Source organism: Seriola lalandi, unplaced genomic scaffold (genome assembly GCF_002814215.2).
Source record: "Seriola lalandi dorsalis isolate HSWRI2012SDOR001 ecotype SW California unplaced genomic scaffold, Sedor1 jcf7180002054267, whole genome shotgun sequence".
Lineage (NCBI taxonomy): Eukaryota > Metazoa > Chordata > Actinopteri > Carangiformes > Carangidae > Seriola > Seriola lalandi.
Window position 1 is genome coordinate 56,990 of NW_019524820.1, and position 14,579 is coordinate 71,568.

The following is a 14,579-nucleotide window of genomic DNA, read 5'->3' on the forward strand; positions in this document are numbered from 1 at the left end:
GAGAGAGGTAAAAAATAGACTGGTACTTCGAATCATATTAAATTGGTGCTTTATCAATAAAAGGTAGACAGGCAGATTTCATTTTCAGTCTTTTTATATCTGAGAAACATTCGTAGAGTAAACTGAAGACAGTCAAATGCTGAACGTTTGTGCTCTGCTGGCAGTTTACATATACAAAATCTGGAGACAGACAGACATAATTCAAATAGAAAATACCGCAAGTGATTTGTCATACATTACACTCATTTCTAAATGTATCACTGTGGTGAAACCACTGTACCACTGTAGTTATTGTTGAACACCCACTGGATAACTCTTAGGGGTCCTAAAATGATGAAAGGCATACGTAAAAATGATACCTTATATATTGTTAAACAAAATGATGTCCAGTCCTAAAATTGTTTTTCTGTTGTTTTTGTTTGAACTGTTCATAATTTTTGTCACCACAAAGGCCATAATCTCTGCGGAGGGGGTATGGCCTTATCTTAAAGACTCACAAGCCAAAGCGTTTGTGAACCAGTGTGTTGAGTATCGAAAGGTTTCATTTCAAAATCACATACTGTTAAGTGTTAAATTGACTCCAATACTTCACTATTTTGACTCCTTAAAATACATTATGAGACATTCTTTAGGCGGACTGTACCTTTAACATTCATTTATTGTTATATCAGCATAATACTGCCTCTCTATTGCTCTACTCCTTTACCAGAAATAATTTAGAACAACGGATATTTCATTTTGGAATGAAAATTTAACTTAACTCAACTCACAATCTTGATTGTTAGACTAAGGTGTTAATATATATAATATACAGACCATATTGTTCTATTAAACACAAAGTATTTTTATACCACTAGCATTAGAAAAGAGCCAATAAGATCTCCCAGATATAAGATTAGTATTGTAATACCAATGCACTGTCCTGTAATATTTCCAAGCCATAATATTGTTATCAGTCTTCTGCAATGTTATGTAGTACTTACTGCATTAAAGGCAATAAATCAATTCTGTGTTGCAGAAACCACAGAGGAATGGTTAAATGGAAAATAGAAACAAATAGTTATTATTAAACTTAGTGGTTTTAAGGTTGCTGTGCACACTCCCGAGTTATCAAACTCACTCCTGCTGGCTTCAGGTTTACCATTTCAACTTGGACCTTTGGTCACTGACAATAAACAAGTTCAAAACATTTCACAGCTTGACACAATCTGAATGTAGCTGATTCCAGTGTGAAACTAGTGGGGCTGCTGGTTAAACAGCGAGTTACCAACTTTCTTTTGTTAAACCTGATAAAAAGGTGATTAACAGTGAATACACTGAAAATGCTATGACAGATGTCATCTGAAAGTAAGCCCAGCTTGTGGGATATTGTTTATACGGGACTTGGAAATAACTTGGAAGAACATTTTCTTGTTACTTTAGCAGACACAGAGAGAGAAAATGTTAGTTTACCACACATGTAATAGACATCAACAACAATCAAGACAAATAGAACTGAAATATTTATCAGTAAAAGAATAACTAGTGTGACACACATTAGTATGCAATAAAAAAAGACTGGTAAAAAGACTTTTGATCGTGTAATAGTGTCCTGGTTTTTACTTTGGCAATTGATGCTGTAATCTTGACAGGAATTACTGAAAAATATACTTTTTTGATTTAAATGAGATGATCATTAAGGATACAATAAAATAGCAACAACCTCCCTTGATTATTCCAGTCCATCAAATCTATCTTTGGTCAGTTGAAGGCAAAAAGGATAATAGACGTATTTGACAAAGATATCCTACCCCATGCCTTATGAAAGACTACGACTGCAACTAAAAAGCTCCTATAAAGAATGGATTGAAGACATTTAGCAAATATTTACTAATTTGGAATAAATCAAGAATGTTCTACTACACTATTTAACTGATGTTAAGTAGAGAGATATACAAACACTATTTTATGAAAGTCATTTCAGTCTACTGTTGTTCGAACAAACTGGAATTACAGTAATTATCATAAATATCTGCTACTAAAGCTAACCCTAAACAATACACACGGAAACATTTTAAAGGAACAAAAAATGTTGATGTTTCTCAAAATTAGTCAAAATGGATCATGTGATTGTTTTTTGGAACACTTGTCTTTATGTGAAAATGTTGGAAAGTCTTGTTGTTTTTCTGCTTACAATCGCTATGGTGATATTAACTGGACACCAAGAGTGTGTTTAAAGAATATTCTCACTGATTGATTCTCACAATTGACTGATGCAGTCTATGTGGTGTTTTTGCATTAACATGGGTATAAAGGCCACGGTGCAACCATCATCTGACTTTGTGGGAGCTCAGTACATGAGCTTGTTCACTCCTAGGTTATTGCATTAGTACAGTCGTGCCACTAGGTTGCTTTCTGGGATAACAGGCCTGCTTGACTGCGTCCTCCAAGGACTTTCTGGTTACCAGTAGTCGCACGACATCTTCCTTCTTCTTTGTTAGTGTTTTCCGCGCCTGGTCATGGGTCACCACAGTCATATCCCAGCCATTCACCTGGGAGGAAGAAAAGAATGCAGGAAATGCTATTTTCTCAAACTTAAGTTAGGGCCATGTTGATTAACAGTAGGACAAAGTGAGCACTGTTCCTAATGCAGAGCTCCAACCTGACACTCTAGTGTACACATAGTGCCATCTTGTGGATTTGTGCATTTCACTACGCACCTGCATTATTTTGTCTCCCATCATCAATCCTGCTACATCTGCTGGTCCTCCTGGTGTAATCCTGGTCACATAGATACCCTTTGGACAACACAGAAATACACTGTTTCATATACCGTTTTACAGTACATCTAATAGACAATCAAAAAACCTCAAACAAACAAAAAACATATAAAAGGCAGCACCTCACAAATATGAAAAAATATCAATTAACACATGCAAAGTAAATACAAAATAAATAGCACATACTGTAGTCTAAATAAAGTCTCTCTGCCTCTTTCACTGTTATAGTTAGTAAATTGCCAAAGCCATGAGAATATGCTAAAGAGAATATGTCTGGCAACATCCTCTGTGTTATCAACATTGTGAAAGTAACAAATTGTTTATTTAACCATCTTTATTTAAATCCCCTCTATAAACTCAAAGAAGAAAGTCATGATGATGACAAGATGGTGGCATGAAAACATGCTTAGATTCACAACTTTGCTGAGTGGAAATTCAGCAGTTAATGGTTGTAATGTTGACAGTTAATTCAAGCTGTATTTTGGTAGCCTGATAGTGATCAATATTCGCGATTATACTAATACAAGTGGCTTATAGTAGATTGCAACTAACAATTATATATAATTAATTTTTCAGTCTATAAAAAGTCACAAAATAGTGAAAAATGCCATCATATTTTTTTTAGACCAGAAGTTAATTACATAAAATTGCTTAGTTTGATCAACTCACTGTCCAACAGTCAAAATATATTAAATTTACTCACATATACAACAGAGAAAAGCAGCAAAGTCTCACATTTGATAAGCTGGAACTAACACCAATGGCCTTCTTCTTGATAAATTACTTTTTAAAAATAAAATCAACTAATTTAACAACCAACTAATCATTTCAGCACTGTAGGAAACAGACACTTAGTTCTTTTGAGGATAAGTGTTGATCTGTGGTATCGAGGAGAAAAATGACACCCAAGGGAAAGTTACTACATGTTTTTAAATATATCAAGAACACCTAAAAGGAAATGGGGAGAGGTCAAAAGGTAAAAGCCAGGGGCGTCGTGTAGCGTAGTGGTCTAAGCAGGCGCCCCATGTGTAGAGGCTACAGTCCTCGCTGCAGTTGGCCCCGGATCGAATCCCGCATCGGACGGCCTTTCGCTGCATGTCATTCCCCCTCTCTGACTCCCCGTTTCCTGTCTCTCTCCACTATACTATCAAATAAAGGCATAAAAAGCCCAAAAAATATATTTAAAAAAAAAAAAAAAAAAGGTAAAAGCCAGTTACTTTTCCTCTGTAACAAGGTCAGTGGTAGTGCCTGGTATGTGTTGGCACATTTCCATCTCACTCTCAGCTCACAGCGAAGATACAGTTAGATACGTGAGATGTGACTTTGTGTAAACCTGCAGTATTCCTTCCTTCCTGAGTTAGGTGGGTCTGGTTTGTTCCCACCTCAGGCTACAGGTAATGTGTTCAGGCCTGTCCCTCTGGTATATCTCATCAAAATACTGCTCCAGTACCACTGTGCTTCAACAGAGATCCAGGGAAAAGTCACATCCCAGAATCAATTTTACTGCTGCCTCTGACCAACGTGAACTAAAAAATTAGTTTTCTGTACTGCATGTACTGTATTGTGTACTGTATTATCTGAGACAGCAAACACAACGGGCTTTGCTTACAAGTTTCATGCTAGTGTTAGGGTTAGTTTGAACTCCAGAGCTTGCATATTGTACCTTTAAATATGATGATATTTTTTTAATTACAGGATTTTGTTTGTGGGTAACATGAGTTTAACTTTTTACCGTGTGATTTTGCATCAAATTTGTCACATATCAGTAATATTTTGATAAATGTATAAATATGAACTTTGATTTCTCTTTGTTGTATTACTAAAACAACCACTACTACTACTACTACTAATAATAATAATAATAATAAAAATAATAATAATGCACCATGTGCTGCATAAAATTACAGTACACAGCTGATGTATACACACACACACACACACTTTGTCACACTTGTCCTCAGAGAAAGGGTTCTGCCCAGGGTCCTGGTCGATCCCTCCACCGATGCTGAAGCCAAGGATCAGATTATCTCCATGCCGCAACTTCTTGATCTCAATTCGTTGCTGTTTGACAAAAGAAAAACAAAATCAGATCCTTCCTCACAGGGACTAACCAGCAAGTTTAAAAGCACACATAACAGTGACAAGTCCCTGCTCAGGGAAACTATCGGTGCTAGGTTCTGGTTTACTGACAGTGTTCACATATGTCAGAAATCTGAACTGCTGGTCTATCAGTGGGGCATAACTGGATCAATATTGTCTCTACACTGTCGCCAAGACAAGTTCCTGTACATTACTGTTCTTGTAGATTGAAAACCCTCCAGTTTGTATCAGTTAGATGTCATAGTCCACTATGACACATTTAAAAACTCAGTCTCAAACAATAAAAGTAAAAAAATTTGTTAGGTTTTTCAAAAACCAAGCATCATTCTGGATGTTGTCGTGGCTTATCTGTAATTAACTATATCTGTAACTGCTCATTTACACGATGTATGCACACTGACCTATATAAAAGATCCTGTTTGTAAAATCATCATGAAGTACAGCAGTACTGAAAAAACAGTTCAAGGACAAAATAAAATGTTTTATATTTTGATTTTAATTCTCATTGGCATGATACTTTGACAGGAAACAGGAAAATAACTCGGTATATAGCCATGTTACAATCCTGTGAGGCAATGAGGCACTGATTTATACACCACAGACATATTTTACCCGATTTCAGTGCATGACAAATGGTGGATTTCAGAGTCTGTTCCCTAGTAATTGAAGTCCACACTGGGATACAGAGACTTTAATAGTACGGCCCTGCCCTTGACACTGACAAGCAGCTGCAGGCTCATGAAACCAGATGGACTCTGACAGTAGGACTCATCACAACACTCCTCCAAACAATGACTGCCTGTGTGTGTGATGATGAATAACCAGACAGTTTCTCAGTGGTGTGGCTGATACAATGAAGTCTGAGGATGTCTGGAGCTCTGCTATTACTGAGTGAGAATCAGTCAGTCAGTACTTGCTGGTACTACAACATATTTCTGTCTCCCTGTCAAAAAAGGATTAAAAACTTGAATTGTAGACCTTCCATAACTCTGTTACCCTAATAATTAGACAAACTATAAATAGGATATCACTTATATATCAATATTTAAGTCTATTTCTAAATGTGGAGTGAAGGGGGGACACTGATTAAACAGCTGATGAAGATTAATTCCTGCTTGTCTGTCTATGGTTTGACCTCACTCTATGATGTTGAAGAAACAACATAGCGAAATAAGCATCTGACATGACAACTAAAGCCTGCAATGAAGTGCAAACATTTTGAGTTTTAATAGGTAGAGCAAGATATCACCTATTTGACATTCAAGTGTCTCTGGCCAGAAGAATTATGAAAAAAGAAATCTGTGACAAATGTAGACCACACTTGAGCATAGTTTACATCAGAGATCAATTGACATAGTGGTACTTCAGTTTAAGTATCTAGAGCTCTTGCTATGAAGAGTGGACTAGAGCCAAACCAATTGGACATAAATTGATTAATTGAATGGCAGAAAATAGACTAGAAACAATCTCTGATTGATTCATTATTTATTACCAAGCAAAATGGCAAATCTTCTCCGTTTCCAACTTCTTAATACTGAGAATTTGCTGCTCTACATTATGGTGAATTTAATATCTTGGAGTTTTAGACTGCTGGTGAAAAAATGAAATAAATTTAATCACTTCATCTTGGGCTCTGGAAAACTGTGACAGGCATTATTTTTTTTGACATTTTATAGATAAACCCATTAATCAACTACTCCGAAATATAATCAACAAGTTAATTAATAATCAAAATAATTCTTTGCAGCTATAGGGTGGAACTGGACCGAACTGAACCAGACTAACACTTAACTGGTCCCCACTGCTCGCTCTCATCTCCCTTGCAAAATCCCAGCTATCCCAGTCATCATTTACTACTTCTTTAGATCGTAAAGGTCTAATTCCAACTGTGAAAACTCCTGCAGCATTTGAAGGCAGCGCAAGAATTGTGTTTTATATATTTTGTAACTCTGCCAGGAACACAATGGTGACGTCCATCTGTAGGAGTAAATGGCTGTCGAGACATCTACAGGTCTGCTTATTAACAGTCAGCACAAAACGTTAGCTATGTTTTATATCACATTTCCAGGGTCTATTTCCTGATGCAATTGTTTAACAAGTTATCTGGTTGAAAACTGACGGTTTGTTATGCTACTATGTGACTACTGGTGGGTAACTTCGGCTAAACAAAGACAGTAATGTTACAGTAATTTTAATGTAGATAACTAGTGAGCCTGTTACATAGCTAAAGCTAACACGAGTTAGTTCAGTGTGTAGCAACATTTAACGTTAACGCCCTTCGCAGGAGCTGAACAATAGATTCCCGTCGAATGGAAACAGTCCCACTCCCAAACTTACCACAACAGCAGTCACTGGCTGTCCTGGGACGAAAGCCATGGTGTTACTAAGATATTTGTGCTAAAATAAAACGTAGAAGCTCGCTGCTATGAATATCAAATTTAAGGTTTTCAGCGTTGGAACAACTTCCTATATCTCTTGTGTGTAACAGCGGGATGATACCTGGCTGGAAACCAACCAAAGGCTTCCCACATGACGTCACTTCGCCTCCCAGCGGATCAGCCCTGCGCGCTTTGTTGCACCGGGGTAGCGAGGGAGGGCGGTGTTTAATTGTTGGCGCTTGCCCCACTCACTCTGTAAGGACACGCGTTACAAATCAAACTGCCCAAGGGTCCCGGGGCAAGGATTGGCGTTTTCCTTAAAAGGGAATGGCTTCTAGTGACCTGTTTTGTGATCCTGCATAGTTCATAAAGTCTCATTAACAGAGTATTCAGTGTTAAGTTGGTTTTCCACAATAAAGTGCTGTTAACTAGTTGTAAATTCTTGAAATGACATCTTCCTCTTTGAAAAGAGACACTGGAAAAATCCATCCGTAATGTTGTAAATATTGGAGTTTTCAACGCCACTTCAATTGTTAAAATACAGACTTAATGTGATGCATTGGTTTTAGTAAAAATGTAAACGCAGACTTAAAATTGCTACTTTTATAAGAGTAGCTGATGTCGTTTCCTGCCACTAGATGGCAGTCTGTAATGAGACAAGTACTCTATTTTGATATGGACAGATTTGACAACCATGATCTGAACTATTGACTCATTAGTGTGAAATTTCTTGAGATTAATGTTTGAATGAAAACATAAACAACATACCATTTGCTAATAAAAGAAGGAAAGGGTTCATATGGCTCTTGAATTGTTATTGACACCTTATTGAAAACATTTACAGTAAACTGACGCAGAAAAGACTGTGATACAGAGAGATATCCATATGATAAAGGCCCATGGCATGATTCAAATCCACGTCATCACAGGCTACAACATCATGCATGCCAGACCTTTGAGCTATCAGGACATCACTGAAGCCATTTTGTTACATTTTTACCAAAGCCGTAGCATGCAAATTTCAGTGTGAGAAGTCATGTGAAGGAAAAAGGAGGAACTGCACAGAGGTAAAGCAGAAACAGGAAACATGTAAATGCCCAGTATGGCTGAATAAAATGTTTTGTCCTGCTAGTTTGTCTACTGTACAATGCGTGATAATAATGTGCTGTGAAACAAAGGAGTGCAAAACAGTCATAACAACATTAGAAACCAATACTGATTGAACATTTTTAAAGTGCTTTATTAACTCAGTCATATAACAATATTACATGCTTTGCATTATGAAGTCATGACAAAAATGTCAAATATTGTAGCCATCACATTGTCTAGGTAATTCATAATCCTCTCTAGTTATTGAAAGTACATGACAAAAGCATGACACGGCCATTTTCAGTAACATTGAAATGATGTGTTCGGGGAAATACCAACTCCGTGTCCAGAAGGACTGTGAAAGTGAATTCGACAGACCTGTTAGGTTCTGCTTGTCAAACAAGTTTGGCCAGTATCTGCCTTTTCTCTCTGCTCCAGCTTCCCTGTCACATTGCTGATAACAGATCTGCATCTGATGCTACAATGTGCATGCACTGTATTCAAAGCAGTTGACATTAACTGTAACATTTCTGATTTACATACGCTGCATGAAACTAGTGACGTTATAAAAGATAAAGACCAATAAGGGCTCGATAAAACTTCCTCTTGCAGTCTTCTCGTGCTTTATTACATAACAAAGGAGACATGCACCAATTTTTAAGCTGGATTTAAAAGCCTAACCAGAAAAGCGGGCAGCAAATGAGCTTCAGCTAGATGCCTATATAGATTACATTTAGTGCACTGCTTTTTCCTATGTAACAATGTTTATCACTACTCTCCTTGTTGAAATAATGAACATTAAAGAAAAAAATAAACATCCACAAGTCACTGGCACTAATTACTGTCACATATGTACAGCAGTTTAATCTATTTTATATATAATTTTATAGCCTTAACTTTGTGGGGGGGAAAGTAACTGCATTAAATTGAACGTTTGATGTTCAACAACGTTCAACTGTCAGCAGCTTTGCTTAAGGTATGTACAGGAAAAGGTGAGGTAGTTTGCACACCGTACATTGCAGCTCCCCGAAGTTTAATGGAATAGTTTGATATTTTGGAGAAACACCTGTTTGCTTTCTTGTCTTGAAAAGATATCACTCTCATTTTTATTTTATAAAGCTATAGCCAGCAGGCAGTTAGCTTAGCTTAGCACAAATACTGGCAACAGAGTGACAGGCTCTGTCCGAAGCCAGACCGTCTCTTGGCTGCATGGGACCAGTCACTTCCCGTAGCCTTGTTGTTACCGTGAGGTTAGCAAGCATCCAGCGTACACTTCACTGCTTCCTGCCAAGATATACAGTAGTCCGGCACATTATCATCCATGTGAACACACATTTTGAAGGGTGAAACCATGCATTATTTATCTTTTCTGAGGTTTCAATATTCAGTGTGCAGACCACCTCTCCTTTAATTGTATGCTGCTTTTCTGCCCTGTATTTGTACCCACTTGGGGTTGGGTGTGCACATTATACACCGTCTTTGGTTTGACTCAGTTATGTAACATTGTTTCAGGAGATTTCAGTCCAGCTATCTGTCAATCTACAGGTTATTTTTTTCTGAGGCAGCAGCTGTGTATCAGTAGCCTGGTGCAAAAGGAGGAGGTGGTAGGTACTCTTGAGGTAACGCTCCATCAGTCAGCGGCACATTATTGTGAATGTAGGAAAATGGCGCACTGTTGAAGGTCTCCTCCTGTGTGATCTCCTGGTACTCATTATCTGCATTTCCGCCCCTGTCAGTCGCCTCCATATCGATCTCCGTGTACATATGCTCCTGCGATGTGCTTCTCTTCTTTTGGAATTTCTTCTTAAGGTTCTTTAGGTTGGTGACAACCGAAGGCTTCACTTCAGTGGCCATGGCTGTGGAGGGACTCTGAGGTGCAGAGACTGTTCTGACACAAGCTTGGTTCTGCTTCAGTGGAGGCAGACAACTCCGAGCGGGGACTTCAGGAGGCTGGTTGGGTGGAGGGTTGTCTGATGTATATCTCTTCCTGGTCAGTAGCATAGGCTTGAGGTCGTAAACAAGAAGCATATAGAGTAGAAATTTGTTAGAAAATAAAAGGACTCCTTGCATTTGAATGCTAAAGCCACTGAAAATGTGGTTTCAAATCTCTCTTAAATATTAAATAATCACAACTAAATAAGCAACACTCAAGTTAAAGTTACTGTATATAACAATAAGACAATAACAATAGATGATAACAATAACCAAGACAATGAGACAATAACCGAAATATAGAAATCTCTCATAGCAAAACACTGATGAAATGTTTTCAGGGTCTTTAAATCTTCATTTTGAAAATTTAAACAGGACATTTCTGTGATTTCAAAAGAGAAGTCAAACCTAGTCATCATGAATAAAAATCTCTTCACACTAAGATGTATGCTTCAAAAAAACTGGAACCATCATCTTGTTAATTACTAACAGGAATCTGGATTCAATGAAAAAAACATGTCATGTTTGTTTATCTTTGAATTTTAACAGTTTACTAAAGTCATTATTACCTTGGCTGGAAGTGGGGAGGCGACATGTGGAAATTCTTCATTTAAACTTGGGTAAAGTCTGTTTGGCTGGCTGCTAGCAAACGGGACTGTGGAGTTGATCAGGTTGGTTGGCCGATAAGGAAGGGCAGGTGGGGTACTCTCCTCTTGTGATTCTGGGTGGCTCCTGTTGAGTTGCAGGAAGTTGTTTTGTGGCAAACTGGCGTTAGGTTTTGGATGTCTTTGGGGAAACAGAAGTTCTGCGTAGTCCGTCTTGTCATTTGAGGACTTATATAAGGTCAGATGGAGAGAGAAAGAGACAGAACACGATTCATTTTGTGATTGTTTTGGTGTGCAGGTGCCGAGCAAATAAGCAAATACTGTGGTATCGGAAAGTTAGGGAAACGTTTCAGCTCTAAATGCATGCACAGTAAATGCCTCAAAGCAAATATGTAGTACAGATGGTATATTATAATTGGTGCAGCTGAACTGAGTTAACTTCAGATTATTAACTTAAAAATAAAGTTAAAGGTGAGTGCAAGAAATAAAACAAGAACCTACAAACCACACAAACCTATGATGTATTGAATAAGGCATTTGTATGCAGGTAGGGTAATAAAGACATTTCCTCACCTGTCCACAAGCAACAGTCAGCACCTCAGTGAAAGGCATGATGGGATTTCTACGATGAAAGTCCACAAGATCCTGCAGAAACCGGTGACGCCTGTTTTCCCCCACTATAATGTAATGGCCATCCTCCAATGCATCAATCATGAAATGTCTGCAGCGGTCGTCAGCACTGAGGAGGCAGTGCACAAGAGTGAAAAGGACTTGGGACTGTTAGCCTGAGTATGTAAAAAATGAATACATAAAGCTCCTTTAATCCTGCAAACACTCACCGATATGAGAGAGAGTAGCCAATCCTGGTCTCACTGACTCTGATGAGGAAATAGCCAGAAGGCTTGGACATGAGCAGTTCCTCTGCCGTCCTGCATGGATCATTAACATGCTCAAATTGCCACAGACAAAGACCCCTTTCACACATGCACTTTCATCTGTAAATGATCTGGCAATTTTACAGGGGTGGTATTGTGATTAAACTACAGCTGGAATCAGTTCTCTGTAATAATGACTGTGAAGATTTGTCATTTTAATATTTATAAGAAGCAGAGAAATGATCGGATAAACACTGTGCTTTATAGTCTTATAGTCAAAAAGAAAACTGATGGAGTACACTTTGCCCAATAATAATCCACATATTATACAGGTATAAATATGTAGGCTACACTAGGTGTAGAGGAAGCATGGATTCTTTAAAGCTATAAATATGCTGCTATAAAGTATTACATGGGTAAAGTCCACCATTTAAGAGGTTACTTCAATGACACATGACTAAAAAGAAATATTTGTCCTTGTAGTTAATAATTTAAACGAATGCCAGTTTGCTTGTTTGTTTTCTCTGAAAAATGAAGGAAAAGCAGGATATCTCTGTTGTTACATGAAATGAGTCATGTCTCTTTCTGTCATTTTGATTTTTTACCATTGCTTAAAGGGCCACGCTACATGCTACATGTGGGGTTGGGGATTGAGAAAATTTTGACCCTTGTGGTTATGTGGTTGTCAAGAACTTCCTGAAAAGTTCTTCTTACTTACTATTTTTACTCTTATATTGTGTCTGAATTTTATGGCTTCTCGTTGTCTTTTACTATGCACATATGAAGTTTTAACACTTTTTTAATATGACTTTGAGAGAAAATATTATGTGGAGAAAAAACATCAACACATCTTATAGATATATAATGCTGATATAAAAAAAAAAAAAAAAACATAAAATGATGTTACGTTACTCTTACTTCCTGGAAATGATCCCATGAAACCACTCTGGGACTATACCGTTCCTGATCACAGACCGGAGCTGGGACTCTGTGAACCAGGTGAAAGCATCATGTTGTCCTTGTAACGACTGATTCCAATCCATCATCCTGGGAAACAGCTCATTTAATCTTCTGCTATGTCTTTTGGAAAAAAATCACTGAGCGCAAAGACCTGCAAATGCATCAGTCAGAGTTCACTGTCCATACATAAGCTACTTGTACATACAGTACATACTGCAAATATTACACGTACAAATACAAAATATGAGCTCTCAGTAAACCAGTTCCTACTTCTAAGCTGATGTGGAATCAATAACTAGTAGATTACGCATTTAACTACCAATTATTTCAAATCTCAGAACAAGGCTCCATTAATCTGCTTCTTTATACAATTTTCATATTCATAATTCCTCTCTCAGTCACACGTCACTGAACCATTGCCAGGAGAAGTCTGCTCTGTGATGTACTGTGAACATTGTTCCTCATTCTACTTTTCCTTACAGAGAAACCCCATGATAACATAATAAACATGTTACTCATTTTCTCCAAATTTAAACATCACAAAGACCTAGACAGCATGTTGACTCTAAACCACATTATTTTCAGCAAATAACCTAATACTTAATAAGCCAGACCTCCTTTAATGCATTTTGTTCAATAATCTTACATCACATCAACACTCACACTTCAATCAGTCAAAATGAATTTCTAAATTAAGCACAGCTCACAGAAAAGATTACTCACCTTGTCAGGCAGCTACGTGATAAAATGACACAGCAGAGCGCTCACACACCTGACAACACCTGTCTGGGGGCGGAGTCAAAACCAAGCAGTAGCTATTATACAAGTCCATGCATTTAGAAAGAATGTATATAAGGCAAGTAAACAATTATCCAGCTGTCCTTTATATGGTCCTATATGAATATCTATGGTGGTGTAGCCTACTCAGGTGAAATGAGAGTCTTCAATCCTGACTTCTTCAGCCATTGAACAACATTACATTACTATCAGTCCATTGTACAGAGGAGGGTGGTTTTAATTCAACAAGAACAATTATCTTTCTTTGTTTGCCAACTGTCCAGCTTTATTCCACTGGCAGGTCTGTATTATAATGCAGACAGTACGCTTTAAACTTAAGTTTAATCAGGGAAGTTTCACTCGTGGCTCTCTACTTGTCACACACACATAAATACATGGAAGTTACTGAACACAACTACAGTCTTCTTAGTAAGTGGCAGGAACTGCTGTTTAATGACGTTGTGTTGTTCAACAGGATTCCATTACAATCTAATGCAATGCAATACAACAACACCACAAACTATATCATCTATGATGTGTGGATTTTTTTTTTAGAGAAAGTAGAAATGCTTCAGGTTGTCTGGTTATTTGATACTATGCTAATACTGACAAATCTTTGCATGTCCAAAGGCAGCTCTGACTTCCATCCGCTGTTCTAGTCAGATAACCTCACAAACAGGAAGTACCTTGACAATAAGGTTCATGGTCTTTGGTGGTTTTTTTGTTGCTGACATATTAGCGGTTTGATTAAGTGAGTCACTGAAAATTCCTGGAAATACTTGAAGACCATTTTGGGGAAAGTAGAGAACAAAGCTGGGAAGTTTCCCTCCCACTTATAGCATAAATGAAAAATAACTAAATAAAATGTCAAAGTCTTTGTAGCATGGTTTCTCTCCACATTGCTGTGTGAAGAGGAAGTAATGATCTCCAGTGCAAATGTTTTTGTGGTGCCCTTCTCCATTTATATACAAACAAACCAACATAGACACGCCACCACCTGAAAACAATTTTTAAACTGTACTGTAGGTGACTAGAGTCAGTTTTATGCATCATGCTATCAGTTGCGCATCTCTGCCCCGTGGACCTCTGGGTGCCGTGCAAAGT

The 14,579-nt window shown here is 37.7% G+C and overlaps 2 protein-coding genes across 3 annotated transcripts; both read right to left on the reverse strand.

The window, feature by feature from the left end:
• Window positions 1-32: 32 nt before the first annotated feature.
• tax1bp3 (Tax1 (human T-cell leukemia virus type I) binding protein 3) lies at window positions 33-7,372 on the reverse strand. The gene is made up of 4 exons (XM_023405258.2): window positions 7,197-7,372; window positions 4,701-4,820; window positions 2,700-2,777; window positions 33-2,531 (listed from the first exon to the last, which is right to left on the reverse strand). Exons 1-4 carry the CDS (start codon window positions 7,233-7,235, stop codon window positions 2,358-2,360), a joined length of 411 nt encoding a protein of 136 aa, XP_023261026.1. The 5' UTR covers window positions 7,236-7,372; the 3' UTR covers window positions 33-2,357.
• A 1,084-nt stretch (window positions 7,373-8,456) lies between these two features.
• hsh2d (hematopoietic SH2 domain containing) lies at window positions 8,457-13,441 on the reverse strand. 2 transcript variants are annotated; one of them, XM_023405218.2, is made up of 6 exons: window positions 13,422-13,441; window positions 12,657-12,849; window positions 11,703-11,792; window positions 11,437-11,602; window positions 10,828-11,091; window positions 8,457-10,330 (listed from the first exon to the last, which is right to left on the reverse strand). In XM_023405218.2, exons 2-6 carry the CDS (start codon window positions 12,782-12,784, stop codon window positions 9,902-9,904), a joined length of 1,077 nt encoding a protein of 358 aa, XP_023260986.1. In that variant the 5' UTR covers window positions 12,785-12,849; window positions 13,422-13,441; the 3' UTR covers window positions 8,457-9,901. The 2 variants fall into 2 exon arrangements, with proteins under 2 accessions (XP_023260986.1, XP_087029807.1); XM_087173681.1 differs by lacking the exon at window positions 13,422-13,441 and having other exon boundaries at window positions 12,651-12,780.
• Between the last annotated feature and the right edge of the window lie 1,138 nt (window positions 13,442-14,579).